The 27,758-nt window shown below is 43.7% G+C and overlaps 1 protein-coding gene across 5 annotated transcripts in view; it reads left to right on the forward strand.

Moving 5' to 3' along the window:
- CLIP4 (CAP-Gly domain containing linker protein family member 4) overlaps positions 1-27,758 on the forward strand; it is a 79,381-nt gene that overhangs the window by 42,386 nt on the left and 9,237 nt on the right. For 4 of the 5 annotated variants that reach the window (XM_084792621.1, XM_084792620.1, XM_084792623.1 and 1 more), the window contains exons 8-15: positions 2,550-2,685; positions 8,834-8,974; positions 10,781-10,870; positions 11,519-11,662; positions 14,157-14,291; positions 17,010-17,133; positions 20,454-20,518; positions 26,791-26,863. In XM_084792621.1, coding sequence (XP_084648747.1) covers positions 2,550-2,685; positions 8,834-8,974; positions 10,781-10,870; positions 11,519-11,662; positions 14,157-14,291; positions 17,010-17,133; positions 20,454-20,518; positions 26,791-26,863 — 908 coding nt within the window. Of the gene's footprint in view, positions 1-2,549; positions 2,686-8,833; positions 8,975-10,780; positions 10,871-11,518; positions 11,663-14,156; positions 14,292-17,009; positions 17,134-20,453; positions 20,519-26,790; positions 26,901-27,758 lie in introns of all 5 variants that reach the window. The other variant, XM_084792624.1, reaches the window with a different exon arrangement.

The raw sequence follows: 27,758 nt of genomic DNA on the forward strand, positions 1-27,758 counted from the left end.
GAAGGGGCTCTTGGAGGTTACTTCTGATGCCTCTCCTTTCTTCAATGCCAGCATCTTCATTTGCATTTACACACAGTTAATGGGTGTCAGGACTTCAGTTTCTCTCCTTAAACTGTTTTGATAATTTCAGTTTCTTACCTCTTTCCATGTACATGTTAGAATTCATTTAATGTCTATAAAAAATCGTGCTGGGCTTTTGAATCGAGTGCTGTTAGGTGTGGATCAGGTGGAGTGCATCACACACGCTGAGCACAACATGCTCTTGTACGCGCATGGGTCTTTGGATTATTTCATCAACTTCTGTGGTTTTAGCCAATTACAGACTACATATGATTTGCTACACTTTAGACTTACGCTTTGTCAAGTTTGTTGTTGTTGGTGGTGTATGTGTGTGCTATTGCTGAAATTTTATTTCATGGTTGTTCATTTCTAGATATGGAAATACAGTTGATTTTGAATACTGACCATATGTTCTTAATATTTTTACTTCGTGGATCCTTTGTAAATAAGCATTCGTCTCTTCTTCTTCTTCCCTCCTCTTTTTCTTTCTCCTAATCTTCTTCCTCTCTCCTTCTCCCTTTCTTTCTCCTCCTCTCCCCAAGTGAGTTCTCATCATAGTGCTCCCTGTGGGTTCAGTTTGGATGTCACTTGTTAAGCTGAAGAGGTCCTCAACTGCCATTTGTGTTTTTTCTTTTTCTTTTAAAAAATATTTTAAAATATATATTTTATTAATTTATTCATATTACATCTAAATTGCTATCCCATTCCTTGTATCCTCCCATTCCTCCCTCCCTCCTGTTTTCCCCTTACACCCCTCCCCTATGACTGTTCCTGAGGGGGATTACCTCCCCTTGTATATGCTCATAGGGTATCAAGTCTTTCCTTGGTAGCCTGCTATCCTTCTTCTGAGTGCCACCAGGCCTCCCCATCCAGGGGACGTGGTCAGATATGGGGCACCAGAATTCCTGTGAAAGTCAGTGTCTTTTTTTTTTTTTTTAAAGCTGTCACCATGGAAGATCGTGGCAGCTGGCAGTAGGCATCTGTCTTCTGTATCTTCTTTCCCATAGGCGGGCTATGCCGGTGGGCGGTTCTCTCCTCGTTCTGCCTAGCGTCTCATTTGAACCTGGCTTGGTCTCCGTGCAGTAGACTCCTTACTGCTGGGTTTGATTGGCTCTAGGTTTGATGAAGATGCTTGTGTTTGTGTTCTAGAGCCATGTTGATCATGTTGGTCTGCAGTTGCTTGTGTCTTTGGCCAGTTTAATGTTGATTTGATGCTGCTTTCCTAAAGTGCCTTGGGAACCAGGGTCTCTTCACTTAGGTTTTTACAAGAGCAATTATGGAGCTTGTGTTTTATCTGTAAATTTTTGGTAGAATTTATCATTGAGGCTATCTGCCCATGGGAACCTTTTCTTTTTTCATTTTTAAATTACAAATTTGAAAGTTGTTTTACAGGCAGTGTCTGTGAAATAGGTGGGCAAAGTTGTTTGTGGTACTGTCTCATCTTTTTAAATATTATTAGCAGTGTCCCTCTTTTGTTGGTGATGTTGGCAATTTGTGTCTTTTATCTTTCTTTTTTTTTAAATTTGGTTTTTAGTTAGAGGCTTAATAAGTTTTATTCTTCAAAGAATGTGGTTTTGGTTTCATTGATTATTTTTCTGTCCTCAGTTTATTTTAGTATTTATTACTTACTTCCGTTTGCCGGCTTTGGGCCTTCACGTTAGTGTGCTAAGGCAGGAGTGTAGCTAATTGATTTTTGGTTGTTTCTAAGGTACATGTTCCTCTCAAAGCACTCTTTTGCTGCTTCCCACACATTTTGACATAATTAATTCGCATTCAAAGTATTTTCCAATTTTCCTTATTTTTTGTTAGAAAAAATTTTCTATTTTTTCTCTTTATACCTACTTGGTGGAATTTCATATTTTGGAGATTGCTATGTATTTCCCTACTAATGAATTTTAGTTTAACACCATTATGGTTCAAGAACAACTTTGTGTGATTTCTGTTTTTTTTTTTTAATTGTTTTTTAAATTGTACACGTGTGGGTGTTTTGTCTGCATGTATGTCTGTGCACTCTTGGTGCGATGTAGTCTTCTGGCCTCAGGAGAACTGAAGCTACAGACAGCGGTGCTGCCATGTGGGCACTGGGGTCGGCCGTGGACTCAGGGGCAGCCAGCACTCTGCCTGCTGAGCCTCCAGCTTTTCTTATGGGTGAGGTGCTCCATATGCATCAGTTTAGTTGCATTGTTTGTAGCTAGCTTCTTTATTCTGTGTCTGCACTGACTCTGGCCTGCTCGATCTGCTGGTGACTGAGATGTGAGCTGAGTCCTAACGTGGCCTGGACCTTTCTTTCCAGTTCTGTTGGAAAGAACATTACCCAGGAAGGACCCCATGCTTTCCTGACAACCCCTTTTTCCATAAAAAAAAAATCTTTGGTAAACTTGCTTATTCGAAAGTCTACGTTGAGAGACGTAAAAACTAATATTGCTAAGAATAGGACATTTAGAATTACTAATCAGATTGAAAATCTGTTTGATTTGTATTTTCTCTAGGTTGGGACATTAAGATTTTGTGGAACAACTGAGTTTGCAAATGGGCAGTGGGCTGGCATTGAACTGGATGAACCAGAAGGAAAAAACAATGGAAGTGTTGGGAGAGTCCAGTACTTCAAGTGTGCTCCCAAATATGGTAAGATCAGCTTTTGACCAGCTGTACCTCCCCCATTCTCGGAGTTTTTAAGTTAAACCTTTTCCTGGCTACTTGTGTAATATATGAGAGGGTGTGGGCTGGGGGCGCTTTAATTGCGGGAGCTTTGGTAACGTGTGTACACCGATGACAGTGACGGGGGTGGGGGGGAGGGAAAGCGGGCTGCTAGAGACAAAGGGTGGCTGGAGAAGGAAGGGCCCTGAGAAGTTGAAAAGGTTGTGCCAGGGTTAGCTTGGCGCTGGGCCAGGCATGGCTCACCCTCCTCAAGGAGAGAAATGCTGGGAAGATGGTTCTATTTTCTCAGAAAATGAGAAATGAGGTCATTTGCTGATGTAAGGAGAGGGAAGTGGGGGTGGGCGGAGGTGAGGAGAGAGGACGACAAGGCGAGAGGGACTGCGACCAGGTCAGGGCAGTGTGCACTTGCCCGTGTCCAGACAGGCACGAGATGCCAAGGGCTCCCGCAGACTGGTGGGCGTGAACTTAGAGTACGCAGGCCACAAGGCTAAGTCTTCGTCTCATCAAGGCCTGTCAGAGTGTTCGGGAATAGGTTCCGATTAAGCTCAGAGCCTGGTTTACTGGAGTAGTTCCTTCTAGAATGTTCCACCAAAAGAAGGCTGCAAAAGAGCTGAGGCCAGATAAAGCAGAGAGACTAGAGTGGTAGATGCTACAATCTAAGGTGGCTGGGGAGGAGGATGAGGGTGTGGTGGGCAGAGAGCCCAGGAGAACACTGTGGTACTGTGGTTTCTGCCCCAGGAGACTGATCCCACGTTGAAGGGTTGAGTGAGGCTGTGGGGACTTAGAGAACCAGTTAAAGAGGCTCCCCGGCATCTGGTAGTGTTGGGTAAACAGAATATGATGGAATTGGCTTGCTCTTTGGGGGAGGAAATCTGCCTATCTGCCCTGGAATTCACAGGGAATTATCTCTCTCTCTCTCTCTCTCTCTCTCTCTCTCTCTCTCTCTCTCTCTCTCTCTCTCTCTCTCTCTCTCTGTGTGTGTGTGTGTGTGTGTGTGTAGGACAAAGGCTAACCTTGGGTATTGTTCCCCAGGAACCTTCTATCTTGTTTTTTGAAGTAGGGTCTCTTACTGCCTGGAGCTCACTGAGTTGGCCAGGCTGGCTGACCAGCAAGTCCCAGACTCCTGCCTGCCCCTCTGCCAGTGCTGGAGTTGGAGGCATAAGATTTGTGACATGTTAGTAGGATCTGGGAGTCACACTTAGCTTATGTATGTGCAGCAGACACTCTGCCAACTAAGCTGCCTTCCCAGCCCCAGGCAAGATTATCTTAAATGCTTCAGTGTGCCTCCTGTATGAGAGTCTCTCTCTCTGTGTAATTTGACCCTTGTGTATTCATAGTTGCCTACTTAAAACTGAAGTATTACTGTTTAAAAACTACCCAATTTGATATTTGGCTTTGATCTTCATTCACAGTATTTTGTGACATTTTATATGCAGTTAAATATTTTTCCTTTATGAATTATTATTTTATTTTCATAGTTTGATAGGCATAATATATAATTATTCTCTGTAGATATATAATTCAAGAACCAGTTATAAATTATATATTTTATTTTTTGGAAATGTTTTTTTCTGTACATAATTATGAAACCCATTTGGAGCTTGCTGGCTAGTGGAATGGTGTAAGGCTTTGGTTTGAATTTTCCTCCCATAGCTACTTTTGACAGCTGCCAAGCTCACTCAGTAAGGACAGCATCTCAGACTTCTAGTCACACACAGGGCCGGCGTCAGTCAGTTTGTGGGAGGCACTGAGGTTGTCAGTAGAGTCTTAAGGATTCACTGTCTCTCATGGTTCCAAGGAGAGACAAACTTGACAAAGCAGAGCCAGGTGCCCCAGGGAACGTGCTCAGATGCAGGTTGGGATGTGGGGGTCATGTGTTGGGTTTTTTAACTATTGAGGTGACCCTTCCTGCCGAGTTAGGGCATTGCTGAAGTGCCTGAGGCAGAGGGCAGGGGAGTGGGAGATCTCCTGGTAGATCAGAGGACATCAGTCCATTTCTCCTCTCTCATTTCTGCCTTTCTTGAGCTTATTCTGCACACTCGGAGCTTGCAGAAGGGCTGTGGCTCACTCAGGGTTGCTGTGTTCAGTTTGTTAGCTCTAACAATGCTATTTTTAAAATTGTAGCCATTTAACAATTGATTTAATACTTACGGATACTATAATTTTTTTATGCTTTCCAATAATTACCAAAGTGAACGCATGTGTCTAACTGGATAGAATGTAAGGCGTATTCAAAGGAAAGCAAGGCTTCCCTCCTCCCCAGACACTGGCTCTTTGGAGGGAAGAACCTTTTCAGAAGTCTCCAAGCTGTGTCTTCTGACATTGGTATTTATTTTTGTAAACTGTCGATTCAGATGGCTCATTCTTCATTTTTTTTTTTTTTCAGTTTTAGCCACCTATCGACTCTGTTCTGGGGAGGGGGAGCTTTGGTGCTCCTGCTTTGTTCGGTCAGTTCTTTCTTAGCTTACTTATTAGTTCAGGTGTGGAGTGCTCCGCACCGTCCTTCAGCACACACGTCCTTCGGTGGCTTGCAGACAGGACTGGCGGGAGTGAACTGAGACCCCTCCATTCTGACCACACGCTTATCTCTACCGACCGCACGGGGTAGTTCGGGATAAGGGATGGGAGAGTGTAGCCCCTGCCCCTTAGTATTTTGAAGGCAGTATTATCTACTGTAGAGCTTGGCAAACTTCACTGTAAAGGCCAGCTGGTGACTCATTTGTGTGGTCCCCTTAGTCTTGTCGTGCCTGTCCAGCTCCACTGTTGGAGTGACTGAGCAACCACAGACAGTGTGAATGGATGCACGCAGCTCTGACAGGGCAGCTGCAGAGCCCCAGGGCGGGGGGTGGGGGGGCAGCCAGGATGCGTCTTTCACCCACCATAGTTTGCAGCTGCTTGTTTGAACGTCTCAGGTTGCTGCTTAGGAGTTTAAGGCTCTGGTTTTTTTTCCCCTACTTTCAGAAGCTTCAATTTTTCTCTTAGAATTTATACCATTTTTATTCATTGCTGACATTTTAATGGGGTTAAGCACATTAAACAAGCCATGCTTATCTGAGAATTTATTGCTCTTCTTTTAAAAGAGAATGGCCGTGTGTGTTTCTTTTTTGGTCAACCTTGCAGTTGTGTGTCAGCCTCTGGGGGGAGCCAGTGAGTATTCTGGGTCACCAGGCAGCAAGGGCGACTGCTCACTCGCTGTGTCTTCCATGGACTGGGTACCCAGCCATGGCTTTAAATGCAGTGCTTTATCCAAATGACTTGGTTAGTAACAACAACAACACAGAGACACAAGATCTATGAAAATGAAGAATTGTATGCAGTATAATTCTTTTAAAGACTTGATTATCTTTTGAAACAAATATATTTCTAGATATTTCCTTTTGAGTTCTAGCTAAGAAAAACCACATTTACCCTCAAATTCAGAAAAGAAGGAAGGGCGGGCCATGGTGGCTCATGTCTTTAATCACAGCACTCAGGAGGCAGAAGCCCGCAGATATTTGTGAGTTCAAGGCCAGCCTGGTCTATAGAGCAAGTTCCAGGACAGCCAGGGATACACAGAGAAACCTTGACTTGAATAACAAAAATAAAAAACAAAACAAAAACAAAAACAAAACAACAACAACAACAAAGAAAGAAAGAAAGAAAGGATGGTGCCAGGAATTAGCCTTAGAGAGCTAGCTAAGCATGTCTGAGTCCTGGGTTCCATGCCCAGTACCACATGAAATAGATGAGGTGGCACATGCCTGTAATCCCAGCAGGAAGTGCAGCAGGAGGACCAGACACTTAAACTCATCCATGGATACATAGGCAGTTTGAGGCCATCATGGGCTACACAAAACCTTGTCTCAATAAAACACAGAAGAAAGCAAGCCAGCCATTGAGCATTACTATAATGTTACTCCTGGTAATCAAATAACCTAGAAATAGGGTCTGCACTCTGTTCTCATGTATGTTTTGATTTTCAGTTATTTAGTTTGATTGTCTATATCCTCACAAACTTTCCCACACATGGAATGTGGTTTCATAATGAGATGATGATGATGACGATGATTTTTTTCTTTTTTTTTATGTTTGTGTAGTGTATGTGTGTGTGTGCCATGGTGTGTAGATATCAGAGGGTAACTTGGGGGAGCTAGTTCTTTTCTTCAACTATGTGTTTTCCAGGTATTGAGCTCAGGTCATCAGGCTTGGGGCCTCCTATCCACTGAGCTCTCTTACTGGCCTGGCTTTTAATTTCCTGATTGTGTTTTGTGTGTTACTTCATGTCTTCATTGTCTTGCTTTTTGACAGTGGTGGAGCACAGTAGGCCTCCTTACTGTGTGTGGTTCCAGTTCCCCATGAGATAGTACAGCACCGTTAGACGTCCTGGGAGGGACCACACCCTCTTCCCAGGCCTTGCTGATAGTACCTTGTTAGCTGCTCTGTGTTATGACTGGCCATTGTTGGTTTCTTACTGTGCTTGATTTCTGGATTACATTTTACCGTAAGTCTGGGTAGGAAAAGCACAGTCAATGCAAAGCATCCAGGAACACGCCTGGGGTAACAGAGGCAGCTGCGGTAGGTCACGCATGGGGTCAATGTCATCTGTCTTGTCGCCAGACAATTATGCACCTTTCTAGATTTTTTTCTCCTACAAGTGTCCCTGTCACATAGAAATCAGTACATTTTGGTAAACTAGACAGACTGTGTCTGTTGCCATCCACCCTTCTCCTTTACAAGCATAACTGCGTAGTCTGTGTATGCACCTCTAATCAATTCCTTCTAATGATTCCACGAGGAGGATTCCTGAGTTCTAGAAATCTATAAATCCAGAGTAGACTATTTCTTTCTTTAAACTAGCAGCGTTCGACCTGTGGGTCACGACCCCTTTGGCAAACCTCTATCTCCAAAGATGTTTACATTACGATTCATAATGTGGCGAATTTACATTTATGAGGTAACAACAAAAATAATTTATGAGGAACTGTATTAAGTGGTCCTAGTGTTAGGAAGGTTGAGAGTCACTGTTTTAAGCCTTGGCAGGTTTAATTGTGATTGTCATTGTCACCATCATTATCCTCCTCCTCCTCATCATTATCATCATCGTGGTCAAGGGCAACGTTGGGTCAGTGACATGAGAGTTAATTACAGACAAGTTTTTAAAAAGCAGAAAAATCAAGGCAAGGTCATGCAGAGTCCAAAAGAGAAAAGAATTTCAAAGGTTTTCAGGAAAGTAATGGAGCTGGCAGCGCTCAGCCGTGAGCAGTGTGCTCACTTTGTGTAAGGGTGCCAGGGTTCCTATCCTGCTTTAACAGCACGTTTCAGGATGATGTGTATCTGTTAGGCTGTAAACACTCAGAGTGTAATGTACATATTATGACTTTATTTTCTTTTTAAGTGTGTTAGGGAGATAATCTTGGTATTTATAGTCTGTATTCAACTCTCTTCAACGTCTGTGTGTACTTACTCAAACTGGGTATTTTATTGCCTGCATAAACTCTTTCTCAGTGGGGTTTTATATTCCCAGCTGCTGTAGATAGGCAGTCCCCTGCCTCTGTATGCTTCCCTTCCCCAACACACACTGTATTGTTTCTGATTGTCAGGAATTGAGGGCTAGGCCTTTGGGGAAGATTGTTTTATGCAGTCAAAAAGATTTATTGTGTCTGTGCTGTGTGTAAGGGACTATAATTAGTTATAGTGGGAGAATACAGATGAGAGCAACATTTGAATTTGTCTCTTAAAGGTGTAGAGTACAGAGGGGAGATGGACAGGAATAAGGAGAGCTCTAGTGTTGGGGAAATAAGAACCCTAAGCTGACAGGAAGGGGCGTGGCTTACACTACCCAGTAGCTATTACTCTCAGTCACTCAGAGCACACAGAGGGTGGTAACTGTCACACATTTCTCTTTCCCTTGAATTTCACTCCACAGCAGATTATGTATGTCTTATGTGACTCCTAAATGATTGTGTATTTAGTCTTGGTGACTAGAGCGTACACCCTTTGGGGGCAAGTGTCAAGTCTCATGGCAAGGTATATGTAGGAGCTAAACAGAGCCTGTGTTAGGAACTATTTTATTCGCCTCGTATCCAAAGTGCTTTCATCCGCGCCACACTAATCACAGTCCTGTCTTTTTCCTCAGGTATTTTTGCACCCCTTTCAAAAATAAGTAAAGTAAAAGACGGGAGGAAAATTACCACACACACTTCTACCATGAGAGCAGCCCCACATGTCCGGGCCCAGAAAGTCGATGTAGCTCACGTTTCATCCAAAGTGAATTCTGGTAGGTCAAGCCGGGGAGATCGTCAGCTGCTAAGCCGTACTTGCAGCTGTGTTTGTGGGTCCTAGTGTTTAGCCTGCCTCACTCTTTGTTAGTCTGCCACAAAGGCTGAGCCTCACAAAATCAAGGCCTTTGCGGTTTTGGTCTTAGCTGTGAATAATGACTGAAGTCTCTGACAATGGCAGTTCGGCTTCCTCCTTGTTTTCCTCCCCTACTTTCTGGTGCCCCAACTGCCCCAGGATCAGCCTTTGATGGAGGCTGGATTCCATGCCTCCAGAGAATCTTCATAAAGCATGACCAGGTTCCTGTTCCTCACCTCTTCCGGGATGTCCCTTGGTTGACCGAAGGGGCCTCTTTCCGCTCCTGTGGTTAGCCTTGCTTCGCTGTCCATCTGGCCTGCTGGACACATGTGCTCACTCGCTCTCTCCTAGACGGCTATGGAGGTCCTTACTGTTCCTCACTGCGCACACCCCACTCCTCCCTGAGAAATCTTAACTTATTAAGCTTTTTGTTCCCCAACTTTGTATGTGTATTTAAAAAAATCTGTATAGCCTGCTTGTTGCCTTGTCCACTGATTGCTTTATTTGTGTCGATCTACTGTCCTCTCAGTCAAATGCTAAACTTTAAGTAGGCTGTGAGAATAATTCGTGATTTTGTATTCACAGAAGCACATTGCACAGAGTAGGTATTCGGTAAATATCAGTTAACCCGTTGGTAGCTGGAGCAGAAAGGCCTCCCACCATCCCAAAGGACACTCAGCTTTTCTTTCTCCTCTGTTCCGTTTGGCACTTGTGCTTTATAATGACGGTGATGTGATGTCCAGCACGGAGGCCACTCACCTTCTTAAGTATTGTCTCCCTTATTTGGGGCCCCTAAGGGTAACACTTCCTTACGTATTTTAGAATAAGTTGTTAAGTTTCTTTTAAAAACAAATCTACTGACATGTAAGCTGGCTTTACATTAATTCTTGTACCAACTGGAAAAGAGCTGGCATTGTTACAGCCATTTTGAATTATGTGTTTGGGATATTTTTTTTCTGTTTAGTTGGATGATTTAAAATATCTTAATATGATTATAAAGATTTTTTTCCCCTTTAGATATTTTTTACCTGTTTGTTAGATCTGTTCTCAGAGACTTCATACCTGGGGCTACATTATGAGACCCCTTGCTCCCCTAAAAACAGCCCAGCCCAAAATACTGTAAAGAATATATCACAGTCAGGTTTTCAGAATGAAAATTATGGTACGCTCTCTTGAAGCAAGCTTCAAAAGAAACAAAAATGAAGAGGCAAATGCTGTGCGAATGTGCACGAATGCGTACACACATATTGCACACGCATGCGCGCGTGCGCGCGCATGTGCACACACACACACACACCAGATAAACCTGAGGTGACTGGGAAGACATCAGTGGATGAGAGTAATGCATGTTTCCTGGTTGCATATTGTCCTATAGTTTTGTGAAATGCTGTTTTGGGCGAAGCCGGACAGATACACAAAGGGATCTTTATATCAGTCTTTCTGTTTGTTTGTTTGTTTGTTTGTTTTTGTTGTTGAGACAGAGTTTCCTTGTGTAACCTTGGCTGCCCTGGACTTGTTTTGTAGACCAGGCTAACCTTTAAAACTTCACGTTTGGATATCTTCATGGCAGCTCAAATGGAAGGGCCAGATCGAATTCTAGAACTGAGATTTGGATATCAAGACATGCATATTCTTTAAAGAAAAATGTATTATCATGCTTAATGTTAAATAAAATTGCCTTTTGCTGAAATCATTTTTTTTTGTGTATGTGTGGGTGTTTATTCACCAGGATTGATGACATCAAAAAAAGAGAATGCTTCTGAATCCACACTTTCATTGCCTCCCAGCGAAGAACTGAAAACTGTAGCAGAAAATGATGGTAATGCAACCATTGCTTCCTCTTCTTAAAGCTGCCTTTATGATGGGAACTTTCTGATAACGGAGTGCAAACCAGCTTATATGACTTGGGTTAAAGTTAGGAGGGGAAAATCGCTATAGGGGAGGGCTTTAAAAATACAGGCTCCTGTAATCGGTTTCTTACGCATGCGTAAAGAACTACCAGCCACAAGGGGAGTTCACAGTGCAGAAGGGAAGAGCCTGTGCAGGCTTGCTTACCTTTAGGTTGACTACAGAATGATTCAAGGCTAAAATGTTGTCACTTTAAGACATGTTGGTAGTATGCATGCCTGCATGTGTGCCTGTGTGGTCATGTGATTATTTATTTGAAGGGGAGGGTTAGATTAGTTAGCATTAATTGATAGGGTGACACCCCATATAAGATAGTTTACTGTGAATCCTTAAACATTTCTGCTTGAGATAACAGTGATCTATTTTGTGTGTAAACAACCATGCGTTTGGATGAAACCAGGCGTTTAATTTGACACTAATCTACAATTGAGGAAGCTAAATGAAACATTTCAGAAGAATTTGCCCAGAGAACATCCTATTAGTCCTTTTCTTTTTGTTTGTTTATTTTGCTTTTTAGAAACATCCTTTAAAGTGTGATTTTTTCCTGTTCCCCTGATAGTTCCCCAGCCTGGGTCCATCAGCAGCTCCTCCTCCACATCCTCGCTGGACCACAAGCAGAGCCACCCAAAGAAGCTGACCACAAGCACCAATGGCAAGAAGACCTTGAGCAAAAGCCCCTCTCTCCCGTCCAGAGCCAGTGCTGGTATCTATGGCTTTTTCAACCAGGCTTTCTTGGTGTTTTTTATCTTGGTTTGTTTGTAAGTGGATTTGCTCTTTTTAACAGTGTAGAAGGAACCCTTCCCCCTTCCCCTCCCCACGGTCCCTTTCCTTGCTCCCCTTTTCCCCTCTTCCTGCCACCCCGGGCAGATTGGGTGACACTATGTCCTTTACCACTTAACCCCTTTGCTTCAGTTACACTGAACCTCATGCTGTGCACCCCCCATTCCCCTCCCCCCACCCCTCCACCCTGTGCCACACCCCCCTCCGTCCACACTTCCCATGAGCCTCCAGCCAGGACTCTTGGGTTTGATAAGCTGCACTCACTGTAGTGTTTGCATCTCAGCTCTCTCTCTCTCTCACATACCTTCCTATGCATACCTTTCATGCGTAGAAAACCATCTTCACTCTGCTTTTACTGAGTCATTTTTAAGCTGTGCAGGACTGACTCAGGGAGGGAGGACAGCAGTGATGTGGGCCACGGGAGCTCCCTGACCACTGCTCCTCAAGATGTGTGATGGCACAAAAGCACACTCCCGGGCCTCCAGCTGAGTCCATGTAGATGGTGGCATTTACTGTGTCCCCAAACCCTCACCAGTGACCCTAATACAGTAATCTAGAAGTGGGGAGCCCGGAAGTTGGGCCTGGAATCGCTTCTGTGCAGCAGTTGTCCCACACAGCTGGGCAGTTTGTCTTCTGAGTCCTGAGAAACAGGGCACTAGGTGCCAGGCTAGCAGCCCTGCTCTTACTTTATTTGTATTTTGAATACTCCTTTATTTGGACTTTTGATGTTTACTTGGTTTTAGAATTTATATATGAGTTTAGAATGACCACTTTCCAGTGCACTTATATACTTGCTATTTTACCTTGTTATACAGTTGAGGTTTATGTTGACCTAAATTATAGTGGGGATGAAGGTGATAATCGGAATGCAAAAAAAAAGTCACCTTTTATGGGGAAAGGTGGAGAGTGGGAGATGTGTGTGGCTGTGAGGCTGGGTATGGTGTCCTTGTTTGGAGCCCTAGAGACATTTTCTTCAACTTTTATAGAGTGAGCAGATAATTCACTTTCTCTGCAGATTTTTGCATTGGAGGGGGAGTGAACTGCAAAGCCCAGACAAGGAATGGAAGGGACAGCAGATAGGGTGAGAAAGAAAGGTCCGGGACAGTGAGGAGGTGGGGAGGAAATCTGCAGTCTGGACCTTGGCTCATTGCCTCCCGTTGGTGAGCTGCAGGAGCTGTGAGCAGGCCTGAGGTGTCCTGGCCCTGCATTCCGGGTGTCAGTCTGGGTGTGGCACCTGTGAGCTGTCAACACTTGTCTTGGTTAAGCTCCTAAGGTCATGCCTTATTCCTCGCTGCACCTTTTATGAAGAGCGCTCTATAAACTGCAGAGCTGTGGTGGCCCTAGGTCTGGGCCTTTCAAGGGCCCAGTGGCTCCGCACCTTTGCCTTCACAGGCTCCTGTTTGCTCCTGTCTCCCTCCCCAGGGCTGACTGCTCCCAGACCATCCCCTAGAGTTCTCAGAGCCTTCTGGATGGCAGCTGTTCAGCCCCTACTTGGCACTGATAGGACGTGCCCAGGATCCCACCTTTTGGATTTGAACAGCTTTGAGATAATAGTTCTCAGAGGCCAGATACCAGGGAGTGGGAATTTTAAGGGTCGTTTTGAATTAAATCGAAAGAAAGCAAGTTGGGATACTCAGGCTCAGCACACATTGCCTGTTCTGTACCTGCCGCCATTGGGGTCGGAAGCGGTTGGAATTAGGGCAGTGTGGAGTTTTAGGATATTTGTACAATCTGCTGTCTGGCCGTCTTTAACCAGAAGCTCTGGAATCTGAAATTCTTCAGAACCTGAAGCACTGAGGGGAGGCATTGTCACCTGAACGCAAGTTTGAGCCTCTGTGCTAAGGGCGTTCAGACTGCGGAATGTTGTACGTTTCGCATTGCCCAGCTTGGGCTGCTCAGCTTCGCCCGGAACTACACTCCTGTGTATCCCTTACTCTGAGTCTGGGTAAACCCAGCACCTGTGTGCTCCCCGTGACTGGGGATTGGCCCTGTGGCCACATCCGGCCTCCCACTCAGCTTCGCATGTTCTTCCTGTGTTGCTTGTGTCTGCTTTCGTGCGCAGCACCAGAGGTGAGCTAATGTGACTGGAGGTGGAGCTTGGTTCCGCTCTGGTTCTTCCTGTACAGTGTTGTGTTGGAGCAGAGAGTGTACCTGGCTGGCTTAGCGGAACCAATTCTCTCGTAGGAACAAGGTTTATGCCGCTACCCATGGCAGCAGTTTTCTCAGGGAACCCTTCTTGTTTGCTTTGAGTGCCTTGACCTGAGTGAGGATCATAGCTGTGACAAATGAAACACCCAGCTAACCAGACTGGCTAGGATACGTGGAGTGCTTTAAAAAGAAAAAAAAAACTAATGTGCTTCTTGAGTTTTCCCTCTGTCTGTTTCTTTCTTCATATCCCTCATCCACCGCTTCAACAGGTTTGAATTCTTCAGCACCATCTGCAGCAAGTAACACCCGTCGTGAAGGAGAACTCCGCCTTGGAGAAAGAGTGCTGGTGGTAGGCCAGAGAGTGGGGACCATTAAGTTCTTTGGGACAACAAACTTTGCTCCAGGTAACTCCCCCGAACAGTCCAGTAGCAGATAGGATTTAGTCACAGGGAACTTCTCACTGGCAGCGGAGGCTGAGAGAGTGTGGAGAGGGATGCAGCTGTCTTCAACTGACTGGCGTTCATACAGTTTTCTTGCCAATTGGGATCAGTACTTGTCTGATATTAAAATTAGCTCTGACTTCCCTGGTTTACTCTCACCAACTTCAGATGAATAGCTGTGCTAAATAACTGGAAAATATTTCAGGAGAATCCCCCTTCCCCACCCTCCTGAATAATCCTGGAGTTGAGAAGGTGGTTGGACTATCTAGCTTCTTATAAGACTGCTTGTTGAGAAAAGCAAAGATATCAAAGTTGTTGTGTGCCCTGGGACCTAAAATTGCCTGTCTGTGAACTTAAATATCTATCTAGTGTTTCCTGAAGTAAAGATTGGTGCTGGACAGATGGCTCAGAGGTTCAGAGCACTTAGTACTCTTGCAGAAGACCTGGGTTCAGTCCCTAGCACCCTGTATCACGTGACTCAAAACCACCCATGACCGCAGGTCTAGGGGGTCTGTTGCCCTCTGGCCTTCATGCACACCTGCACACATGGTGCCCATAAACTCACACAGTTTCACATACATACACATGAATAGAAATAGTAAATATTTTTTAAAAGGCAAAGATTATCTTCCTTTGTATTTCCAAAGTTTAGAAGCCAGTTGTGTGGAACCATATCTTTGTGTTTTAAGTAGCAATATGCCATATTAACACATGGTGGCATTGCAGCATTTTAGGAAAAAGTTACCTACAATATTGATTGAAAAAGGAAATTTTGTAGTGTAGCATTCTATCAAGACCCACAAAGGAGCTGGGATCTCCCTCTATTTGCAAATTAAGAAATTAGCTTGCCATTGTGTCATAGATGCTGACCATAGGCAGAGGCAGGGCTATAGTATTCACAATAATAGCAGGAGGCAGAGGACCAGCATCTTCCTGCCCTGGTCCCACAGGCTGGGGCAGAGAGGGCCAGGCCACACCTGCACACCCAGGAGCCCGTGTCTTGGAAGATGTGCCAGAGCCATCAAGGCTTTAGGCTCCTTTGCTCTGAGCTTGTGGCTCAGCATGGCTGCCACTGAGACTTGATGAGACCCCGCTTGTTCACCAGGGATGTCCACTGCTGTGTGTGAGTCAGAAGCATGAGAGTGGTGGCAAATCGTCTCCCAACATGTTCTTCCTTGATTAATGCCACTTTTAGTTTAAGCCAGTGCATTATTTGAGCTACTTTAGAATCCAAGCCTCCCTTGAGCCTCTCTTATGTTCTTATGTCTCACACTCGTAGTGTGTACTTAAACATAGCTCATTGCTAGGCAGTTTCCACAACCACAGTGCCAGAATATATATATATATGTATGTGTATATATATATTTGCTGTCTGTCACACATTTTCAAGAGTTATGTAATAAACATAGCAGAAGTGTAGCTACTTGGAATGGGACTTTTAATTTTAAAAGATTATGTGGAAAGCTGTATCAAGACAGAAGGTAGTGAGACCTGGAAAACCAGTTGTGGTACTCAGAGATAATTCTAACCAGACTCACTTGGTTTAGGCAAGTCAGAAAACTGATAGTCTGTTTTCAGAGAATTAGTGTAGTTGGACAAGGGGCTGCGCACACTGCTTATGTGACATAGTAGGGCCACTCAACTATAAGCCACACTGGCTGCATTTGAGTCTTTCCAGCTCCAATCTCAGTATCCAGAATGGGGCCAGGTGTAACATAACACAAGCAAAACATCAAAACAAAACTCCCAAAACAAAACGAGAACTTACTCTGAGTTGGCTTTTAAGGTTCCTATAATTAAAGCTGACTCTGAGCTAGTAATCTGAAAGAAGGAATGTTTCGTAGTTCCCAATTTGTGGTAAGTTGGTCGGTATTTACTCCTCGTTCTTTACTTGCTATTGATCATAAAAGATAGAACACGGTCGCTCTCGTGCATGACCACAAGCGCATGAGCCGCGAGGCCTGGTTAGCTGGTCACTGAAACCCCAGGAGTCCCCGCTTTAGGAATATGTCCACTGAGCTCATGCAACTGCAAGTGCAGCCTTGTTGCTTCCGTTGGAGCCTCTCCAGACACTTACCTTCCTCATAGCAAGCCCGCAGCTACTGACTCTCAGACAGGTTTTTCTATTAGTGAGCCTGGGTCTTTTCATTTGGTTAGAAGATGGAGCAGCATCCCTGTGCTGCCCAGTGTCTTCCATGCCATCTCTGCCCTTGTTTAATAATTTAACGAGTGTTTGTGGTGTCCTACCGTTGGGAGGGTGAAGTGAGGAGCGCAGCCCACATTAGGATTTATGGCTCTTAGTATCACTCCGTGCTGCTCTCACTGAAGCACGCTACATTAGAGTCAAGGACGGCCTCTTTTGCACTGTAGTCTTAAGATATATCTTGGTGGCGCTCTCCTCGCGTAATGGCTAATTCTCTGCAAATCTGAGTTTGTGCGTTTTATTTTTCTCCCTTAATGTACTGCTCCGCAATTACGCCACTGAAACGTCTCTCCCACTTTTCAAATTTTCATGTTTTATTTTTTAATTTTATCATTTGAAGGCTTAATGATCATGATGATCTTCCATCATCTCGGTCATTTGTGAAAACACTGAGCCATCTAGACTCTGAGTTCGTATTAGCGCCTAACGACTGTGAATGAAGCGCAGACGCTCTTAAGGATGCAATATTCATGTTCTAGGGCACTGGTATGGCATAGAGCTGGAGAAGCCCCACGGGAAGAACGACGGTTCGGTTGGAGGTGTGCAGTATTTTAGTTGTTCTCCGCGATATGGAATATTTGCCCCCCCATCCAGGGTGCAGAGGTAAGAAGAAACTGGGGGTGTGCATCTGTTCACGCGAACACTGCTGCTCCCCGTGGCACTCGGGGCGCCCTGTTCATCTGGAAGATGAGCGTGTGCATCCCTTCAATGGGTTAACGGGCCACCTTCCTCGGAGGGAAGGCTAATGGGAAGCTAAATTTGCCTTGCTGAGGATTTGCAATTTTAAAAACCTCCTTTCTCCCTCATTTGCAAACCCTAGGAGTGTGTGTAGGCTATTAGAAGTGGCGTTTGCAGCTAAGAACAGTGCGAGGAGCAAGCTTAATCCGTCATGCAAACAAAAGTAAAAATGCTCCCTGATTGCTTCAGTCACATCCTAACTACATTAAATTTCCTGCCAGCAGGCACCCATTCATTCTCCTACAAACCTAATGGAACCAAAATGGCTTTTTCTCTGATTTCCTTAGTTTTCAAAAATAGACAGGCAGTAGCTGTCCCGGGGAAGCGAAGTCTCAAGGATTTGTATGTAACAGTCCTCCAGAGTGTTTCTTGGTAAGGCAGTGTACTTGTGTGCCACCTCACTCTGGTTTTTTAAGAGCACAGGCCCTCATGAAATTCCGATGGAACGTGGAGCTGGGAGAAGCTGGCTCCGTCTGTTTTTCAGGGGCTGGAAAAAGGGGGTTGTAATCTCTGAGCAAGATATAATATACGTGCTTGTAAGCGTGAGACTAAAACCATGGTGGAGGTCTGGAGTCTGTACTGGCTCCCTGTAGCTGGGTGCTGATGGTTTCTGGGCACATTGAACTTTATTTGTTTTTTTTTTTTAAATCATATTTCTTCCTTTTTTTCCTTGAAGCTTACATATCCCTTTGGTGTTAATTTTCTTCATTTACAGTGTATTTACTGCATTGTTCTTTACAGCAATAAGGCCTTGAGCACACAGTGCTTTATTGCTCTTAAGGTGTCTTCCTTTAAGTGTTGTTTCATTTGAGTCAGTCTAGTAATTACCTGGCCAGGGTGAGTTGGAAAATAGCCCCAAGTATGATAGACTTTTATTGACCACTTAATGGTAGGCTCTATACTGAGCACCCGAGTGGCATATGTCATTGTCCTCAGCAGACCCAGGGAGCCATGAGCTGTTAGGTTTATTCTCATCCTACAGGTGTGAAAAGAGTTTCCCAGAGAAAAAGTGGCAGATCCGGAATCACATCGCTGGGTGATGGAAGAGCTGAACACAGCCTGGCTTGGTTATTTTACTGTTGTTCCTAAGCCTGTGTGTTTAGCTGATAGCACCTCACAGAACTGGGCACCCCATGGGAGCACATCCCCCACTTCACAGAGGAAGACCGTCAGGCCCAGATAGCTAATGCCACCTGTGCTCTGCAGTGGGGATTTGAACTCCCAGCTGTCTGGAGCTTTTCCACATAGACTTGTAATGGTTATTGGGGCTTCTGTAAGTCTCCTCTAGACTCATGTCTGACAGATGATTGACACATTACTAGTTTGATTTGTCTCCTAGTCACAAGGACTGGGGGTTTGCTCCATGTTCAGTCCGCCAGAGTGCAGGAGTTGGCGTGTTTTAGGCACAGCAGGTAGCTGTCGGCTGTGATTCCCAGTTCTGTGCTTTTTTGTGCCACAGCAGCCTTTTCTCTGCCTTTATTTGTAAAGCCACATCTTTCCTGTGGTTTCTTATTCTCATTGCTGTGTTTGCAGAGCACATGTTGGCCTTCTGTTTGGTCTTCTCCAAGGTAGTGCATTTGAAAGCAACCCCCAATTCTTAAAGGAAAAGGGCCTCTGTTGAAATGAACCGCTGTCTCCACCCAGCTGTCTTCCTGTCGCCTTCTGATTGTCTCATTCATCACCATCAAATACTATTAAGCGCGTTGTGCTGTGCTAGGCATTCTGTGCGCAAACAAAACAGACATGGTCTTTGGTTTCAAGGCGTTTCCAATGCAAGCCAGTTTGGAGCTCTTTAAGGCCCCTCTGGTCTTCAGGACATGAAGGCTGTAACTTGGGGACAGCTGGAGACTGTCTAGGTGACCAGTCACCCTCTGACCCCCTAGTGCTTCACCTCAGGATCATAGCTGGCTTCTTATGTCTCCCCTTTGCATTTTTAAAATGTGTGCTTGTCCCAGGATCTGCCCACATGACTTCCTCTGTCTGAATAGCTTTCTTGAGCTATCTGTCATTACACAATTTTCATTTAGTAAATTGTCTCGGCTAATAACATCAGTGAACATTCTCTAAAGACAATCTAAGGAAACCCACTCACTGCCTAACTGGTCCTGGTAAACGCTGTATTCTTGTTTTTGTGTCGTTGCTGTTGGCACTTATTTCTAATGAGCTATCACTTCTAGAAGCAGGTTCTTCTCAGCTGTCCATCACCTCTCCATTCCGGGACCTGGTGCTCAGCAGGTTGTAGGCTCTGTGTCCGTCAGCCCCTCCTCAACTGTCATGTGCGGTGTGAACTGTGGGTGCAGCTGAACACACTGCGGGAGTTTCAGGCTTTTTTGATGGGTATAAAGTGTGTTGGGAGGAATGATTGGCAGATGAAGGTCTTGTAGATCTAGGTCAGTAAACAGTTGAAAGAAAATAAGGCTTTCAGGACCTGGCTTTTTAAAAATAATGATTTGAATATCAAAAAATGAGGGGAAACGGGAAACTCACTGGGAAGGTGACCTTTGCAGTTGGTGGGTAGAGTCAGGCGTGGAGGGTCTTGGAATACATTGCTTTACAGAGCATTCGCTGATGTTATCCAAAGCCATTATGCACAAACACAAATTCAGCCAGTCTCTTTTTGACAATATCATTAGTGATATTTTTTATTCATTTTAATCTTATACTTGTTAAACTTGGTGTAAAATAAGTGTATCTCCATATTTTTTAGTTTTACCTTTGAAGCAAAGCTGAAGTTTTATCTCCTAAAGCAAAGTCAGAGGTTCCCACGGATCCAGTTCCTAGCACTGGAAAACAACAACAATAACAACAACCACCACAACAACCACAAAATAATAACAGTAACAGGGCGGGGGAATAGCACAGTGGCTTGCCCATCGTGTGCCAAGGCCCAGGGTTCAGTTCCAAGCTCCATAAAAGCCACCAAACAAATAAACATCTGAGTTCAGGTCCCTGTTTCAAATGAATCGAATTTTCCAGGTTACCTGTCCTTGGCAGTGAGGACCCACCCACCCCGTCTGCGTACTGCCCATGCTAGCGTAAAGCTCTTTCCCTGCTCTCGTGGCTGCCCAATAGATGCTTGTTGAGTGAGATAACAAATATCAGTTGATGTGAAAGCATCAGTCAAGAATCCACCTCACCCAGGAGCCCGGCCACACCTAACACGGTGTGCTCTGTTCTATTCACAGGCTGTCAGATTCCCTGGATACGCTTACAGAAATATCTTCAAATAAACAGAATCATTCTTATCCTGGTAAGCTTATGGTTTTTTTTTTTTAATTCAACTTAAAGTATTTCTTCACTACCTCTCATTGAAATATATTTTTACTGTTAACTGCCTGTACCAATACCTTTACACCACAGTGTCTTAGCTGCATCTGTACAGTGTAAGCCTGGAACAGATCTGTTTCCTGTGTCCCCGCTGTGTTCTGGAAACCCTGAGCGCCACTTCCCGCTCCTCTGCCTCCCTTTTGTATATCTCATCCTAAGGCTGTGAGCCTTGAATTTCCTACTCATAATTCCTTTGGTTTCCTTGATCTTTTCTACCACCTGCTGCTGTATCAGTCCGAAGTGCTCTGTCTCCATTGCCTGCCATGCTGTCTTCTAGCACTTTGTTGGGGTGTGTGACAGGCTCTGTAGCTGCTGGCCATGGTCGCTGCGTCCTGTGTTTTGTTATTACAGGCTGCTGTGCACGTGTGTGGAAGGTGCCCTGGGGTTGGTAGGATTGGCCACCTTACCTGTGCTTTCCCTAGGGGATGCCAGGCATTTGCACTGTCTGTTCCCCTCAGCCACTGACTAGGCCCAGCTCCTCCCAACCTTGGCAACTGCGGTCCTGTTTGGCATGCAAATAGTTGCTACTCTGCTAGATCTAAACAGTATTTCATTGTGACTTTAATTTGCATTTTTTCAGATTTTAATTAGTTGACGTGAAAGCAGTTGGTCCTTTCAGTTTTCAGTTTGTGGGACACATGCATTTGTTTGTTTGGGTTTTTTTCTTTTTTCTTCTTTTTTTTTCTGTTTAAGCCTTTCAAGTGCTTTTCTTTTGGGTGATTTGCTTCTTATCCTGCTAACTTGTAGGTTTCTTTGTCCCTCATCTTTTTTTATGTTACTAATATGTATCAGCTGATGGCACACCTTCCTTTTCCTGACATCTTTGGGTGAGAAGACTTCTTTACTTTTTTAAAAGATTGTTTTTCATTTAGTTATTTTCATCTTATGCACGGTGTCTGTATGGGGGTGTCAGATCCCTGGAGCAGGAGTTACAGACAGTTGTGAGCTGCCATGTGGGAGCTGGGAATTGAACCTGGGTCCTCTGGAAGAACAGCCAGTGTTCTTAACCACTGAGCAATCTTTCCAGCACCCAACTTCTTTAATTTTTATATAGTCGATAAAACATCTCATGGCTTTCATTTTTTATCTTAAGAATTTTTCCCCAGAGACAGAAACCATATTACTTTTTCCTGAAGTTTTTTCAACTATTATTATTTAAAGTTTTGTGTTTCATGTTTGTCAGTTTACCCAGAATTGATTTTGTGTGTGATAAAGATTGAGTTTGCTTTTCTTTTCCATCTGTAGATAACTATTTATGAAAGTTATTAATACAATGACTATCCTTGACTATTTGTTGCAGTACACCTTGTGACTATTGAGCATCACCATTGATCAGAGGACAGGCTCTTTGGCACTTTCCCGTTCTCACAGTGGTTGTCTCCATTGTGTCTGTGTTGTCTCCCCCTGCTCTGTGTGCTGTGTGTGTGTGTGTATGTTTGTGTGTATGTGTGTGTGCGTGTTTGTGTGTATGTGTGTGTGTGCCTGTGTCTGTGTGTATGTGCCTGTCTGCGTGTATGTGTGTGTGCCTGTGTGTGTGTATGCCTGTATATGTGTGTGTCTGTATGTGTGTGTGTCTGTGTGTATGTGTGTGTGTGCCTGTGTATGTGTGTGTACCTCTGTGTGTGTGTGTGTGTGTGTCCCCTTGGTATTGTGTTGCTTACTCTGGGTTCCTCTCCACATGATCATTTTGTTGGACTCCACTTAGTAACAAGTTGGGAAGATCTGTGTTACTACTGTTCTGTCTGTGAACATGGACTCTTTCTTTCCTTTTGTTGTCTGTGAAATTGATTACTTGTGTTCAGTCATCATCTGAGAATTTTAAATAGAAAGTTCCATCAATAAATAACTCATGGGTTTTAAGCTTCATATTATTCTGAATGGTGTGGTAAAGTGTTGCACTATCTGGTCCAGGGCATGAGTTGTCCTTTTGCTTAGCACCCACTGCTGTGTTACCTTCCTGTTGGTCAGTTCATAACTCTCTGGTTACAGATGGACTGTCCAGGTCGCGTTTGTGTTACACCCTAATACTACTTAGTAATAGATGCTAAGAGTAGTGTTACTGGCAATTTGAATATTACAGGGAGAAACTGCCAGTGTATCCTTCTAAGAGAAGATTGTTTACCGTTAAGAGCTGCTCGTAAGGAAAGTCACTGGGTCTAGTACTGTATGACCGCAGCGTTCATGGGAGCCCGAGGAGCACACCCCATGTAGAAGGGAGGACTGCTGCTGTGTGTTTCCTCTGTCCTCATCAGAATGTTGTAACTCTCCTAATATAAATTTTGTAGATGTTTTGTTAAGTTTTTATTTATTATTTAATATTTTTGTATATTTAATATAATAAACTTTCTTTCTCTTCCCTTTTTTGTTCTCTTCTGTATCTTTTCCTGACCTCACTCTCCTCTCCCTTCAGAGTATCACTATGTAGCCCAGGCTAGCCTCTTTTTTTTTAGCCTTCTGAGTGCTGGGGTTACAGAGATGCACTATCAGGCTCTGCTTGGTGTTGCTTTTATAGAAATTCTTATATTCCTTTTACCATCCCTTTTTAAAGTATTTCTCTAATGCATTTTTTCTATTGATTTACTTTTAGAGTATTTTCCTAAATAGAATATTCTAGAATTTTACTTAGAAAAAAATCTGATGGTCTTTTTCTTTAATTCTAAGAGAGTTCCATTCATTTTAATTTATTGCTACTACTGATATATTAGCAATGTTCTTTATGCTGTTTTATTTACTTCCAATTCCATTTAAAATATTTATTTGTATGTATGTGTCTTTGAGAGTGGATGAGCATGTGTGTGGGACTCTGTGTGCCACAGAGGTCAGAAGAAGTTGTGTTCTTCAGAGCTGCAGTCTCAGGTGTTTACTGTAGGCATGGTTTGTCATGTGAGTGCTGGGATCTGAACTCCAGTCCTCGTGATTGCACAACAAGCACTTTAACCACTGAGCCATCCCCACAGTCCCCAAAATCCATTTTGGGTTTTGTATATTATAAATCATGAGTTTTAAAATAAGTTGTAAGCCGGGTGGTGGTGGCACATGCCTTTAATCCCAGCACTCAGGGAGGCAGAGGCAGGTGGATCTCTGTGAGTTCAAGGCCAGCCTTGTCTACAGAGAGAGTTCAGGACAGCCAAGCCTACACAGAAAGACCCTGTTTCAAAAAAAAAACACCAAAATAAGTAAATAAATAAAATAAGTCATAAATGGTGGTTCTTTTGTGTTTTGTTTTGTTGTTTGATGCAGCAGCTCTATGCAGCTCTGGCTGACTCAGAATTCATAATTAGGCCAGGCTGACCTTGAACTCACAGAGATCTCTCTGCCCCTGCCTCCTGGTACTGGGGTCAGAGGTGTGAACCACCACGCCCAGCTGGGGCTTCCTTCTTGACTTCATTCTGGCTATGTTCCTCTCCTTCCCCTTGTGCTCTGTTTACCTTCCCACGGTGCACAAGCTAAGCTGTGAATATGTTTTTTTTTTTAAATTATTTATTATGTATACAGTGTTTCATCTGCAGGCCAGAAGAGGGCACCAGATCTCAGTCTAGTTGCTTGTGAGCCACCATGTGGTTGCTGGGAATTGAACTCAGGGCCGTTGGAAGAGGAGCCAGTGCTCTTAACCTCTGAGCCATCTCTCCAGCCCGGGGATATGCTTCTTAGTAATTACTGTATACCATTTAATGTACGTACTTCATATAGCTAAAAGTCACCCTCTTCCTAGATGTTGAATGCTTAGAAACTAAGCTGTCTTGTTTCTATTTTATCACTCCTGTAAATTAGGCGCTGTCTTTTTATTTTTTTCTATAATAGTTTATTTCACGTCCACATCTACTCATCTATCTTCACAACTTCCTCTTAGGATAACCTTGTTCTGGCCCGAGTACACTCAGTTTGCCTTTTTCAGTGACGTCCTTACTGGGTCTAGGTTTTGGGATTTTCTCCCTGCGCATGGATGCTCTGGCTGCTGTTATTGGTGAGAAGTCAGGCATCTGACCAGTCCTTGCTGTAGGTGATCTGTCTTGCCTTTTTATTAGTCTTGGAGTCTTTGAAGGTCTCATTCCTTTGTGTTGTGCAGTTTTACTAGGATATATGCAGGCGGAAATTTCTTTTTGTTAGTCCTGTTTGACATTCTGGGTCTTCCTAGACCTGGAGATCAGCGTCTGACCAAATCCTGTTTCTGCCGCAGCTTGTCCTCTGACCACATTGTGGTCCCTTTAGTGTTATCTATCACCTGCCCGCTCTTTAACTGCCTCTCTTTTACTGCCTAGGCTAGCCACCCCATTAGTAATAATCAAAGTATCTGCTTTTCTTTCTGCACATCTTGTTACTATTCGTTTTCTCCTATATTCTCAAGCTCTTCTTTCATATCCTTAACATCTTAAGTATTATCTATTACTTTGTGTTAACTAGTTTAATTTAATCTGAAGCTTTGCTGAGTCTGATTCCTCATCCTGTGTCTGTTGAGCCTGATTTGTGGTATCTCCTCTCCTTGTGACTTTGTAATTTATTACTGTGAAATGCTTGCTTAATCAGAATTTGATAGATGGCAGTTCTTTGATACCTTCAGATATATTGACTTCTGCTATTTGCCTATCAGCACTGCCACCCAGAACTACTTTAGCTTACATTCTCTGCAGTGGTTTTCTTTCTTTCTTTCTTTCTTTCTTTCTTTCTTTCTTTCTTTCTTTCTTTCTTTTTTTTATATGACATAGATAGCATGAATTTGCTCATGGCCACAAAGTCTTAGAGCAGTAATTGCAGCCTTGCACTGATAAGAAAGCCATTGTTTCATTTGGTTTCTTGCCCCAAGTTACATTGAGCATGAACTCCTTTACTAGGGGTCTTTGATGGGATCCCCCAACATACCAGGCCTTTGCTGCTTCTTTCCCAATGTCATGTGTAGCCAGTCAGGAGTCCAGTATCCAAGGATTGAGCTCTGTAGTACAAGATAAGATTGCACAATGGGCACCTGAGAGCCTCTCCTGTCGTTTTCTTCTTCTTCTTCCTCCTCCTCCTCCTTCATGGTTTGCCCTCTTTGAAGTTGTACTTTGGGAGGGTTGGGAGTGTGTCTTCTATACACACACACACACACACACACACACACACACACACACACACACACATTCAGAGAGAAACAGAGACAGAGAGAATATGATATTGAGTCAGCCCAACAGTTATTCTATAAAATTACAGTTATTTAAAATTATAGTTATTTTAATCAATAGATTTTTCTATTCAGTACTTCTGGTTTGCTGGAATTAGAAATCCATTTTTTTTCTTTTTCTATCCTTTGAAGACGTCTCTTAATCTTTGAACTCTTGTGTGTGGGGAGGGCACACTGAGAAGCTCTCAAGTTTATTGTCGAGTGTTCTGGTCCTGAAATATTTTAAATGACAGTTAAAAAATAAACATCCTTTTTCATATGATTATCAAAATTGTAGTATCTTACCATATACAGAATCCACTTTATCAGTGTGTTATTTGGTTTTCAAGAAATCTTAAAGGAAACATCTCTGAAAGTAATGTTGTGGTCATTACTTATCTCTGGGTGAGCAGAGCTTGATCAAAAAGGCACAGATGAGAAATTGTCTAGAAATCTCAACTGCCGTTAAGTCCTGAATATGCACTTACTTTCTTTTCATTGTGTGATACTGTTCCTTTGGATATGTGAACAGATGTTTACTTACCCCATGTAGGATCCAACAGGGGACCAAAGTAAAGATTCACCAAAGTCCAACTTGGGGAACCGCTGAGCTTTATTGAGGCCACTTACAGGAATATGGATGAAAGGTTATTTACAGGAGCAGAAGTGATTCAAAGACAGTTGCATCACCAAAAGCCAACCTCAGCATGAGTGACAGATAGGCAGCTCAAAGGGCTGGAGTGTGTCTCTTTCAGGCTGCTCAGGTGGTCTGAGTATCTTTCAGTCAGACTGGCTTTGAGGCAGCTAGTCTGAGCAACATGTATGCTCAGTGTCTGCTCAGTTTCAGGGACTTCCTGAGGGTTATGAGTTGTTTACTTCCTGAGCTTATCTTAGAAGATGCTACATAGCAGTTTTTTTTCCCCCAGGAGACCTGCCCCCTCCCCCTCAAAAAAACCCTCTTGGTGTCATGGAGCACTGTAGAAGTAATTAAAAACAACGCATTGTAAAAGCTGAAAACATGTGATGTATTTTCCTCTTCTAACCTGCACTCTCACATTTAGGTTTTAGGAGAAGTTTCAGCACAACTTCTGCTTCTTCCCAAAAAGAGATTAACAGGAGAAATGCTTTTGCCAAGTGAGTATTAAGAAGACTTAGACAGCTGCCTTTCAAGGTGAGCATGCCAAGATTCTGGGAAGGAAGAAAAATGGAGTTTTGTATCTAACACCCTGCTCGATAGAATGCTGGCACGTAAGAAAGAAGGTGTGCTGGACGTGCTGAGTTCTTCCTCCCTCCTTTAAAAGCTCAATTAAAAAATGCAACAAGTGGCTAAAAGTAGCACACCGTGTGTGTTTTCTCTTCTAAGAGGTTAGTATGGCCGCTTAATAGAAGCTGGGGGCGGTTCGCACTGTGTTTTCATTGAGTAAGGGGGTTGATTTTGAACTCCTGGCTACTGAATTAATCAGATCTGATTTAACATGCTCAGCCATGCGTGAAAGAAATAGAAGGCCTGTTTGCTTAAGGCAATCTCTTAGAATTATTATTATTATTATTTCTTTAATGCTCTGGCTTCCCCTAGTAGATTATATTACTCAAGTCCATCACCGATTTGGAGTTTGAAATTGGTTTCACTGCTCAGATAGCTGAGAGATTAAGGACAGTAATTTTAAGTTCCAGCTTATTGACGGTATTGAAGGGCTTTTAGGCAGAAGAGACAGCCTGGACAGAAGGGATTCTGAAGATGGAGGGCAGCAGGACCAGGGTGGAGGCTGGTGAGCAGGAGGAGAGTACAGAGAGCTGAGGGAGAGAAAGAGCGCCGGCCCCTGGCATGAGCACAGCAGCAGGTCCCATGTGCACATGTGGACTGCAGACACGAGGGGCAGGTAGTAACAATTACATGCTTGCTATAGAAGTTACAGTAGGTTGAACTGTACGGGATATGTAAACAGACTGGCACGGGTACCCCTTTAGAGAGATACTTCTTAAATATACAACATGTGAACGTCACATGTACACAAGTGTACTTTGATTA

The sequence above is a fragment of the Acomys minous genome (genome assembly GCF_964271855.1).
Source record: "Acomys minous genome assembly, chromosome: 8".
Lineage (NCBI taxonomy): Eukaryota > Metazoa > Chordata > Mammalia > Rodentia > Muridae > Acomys > Acomys minous.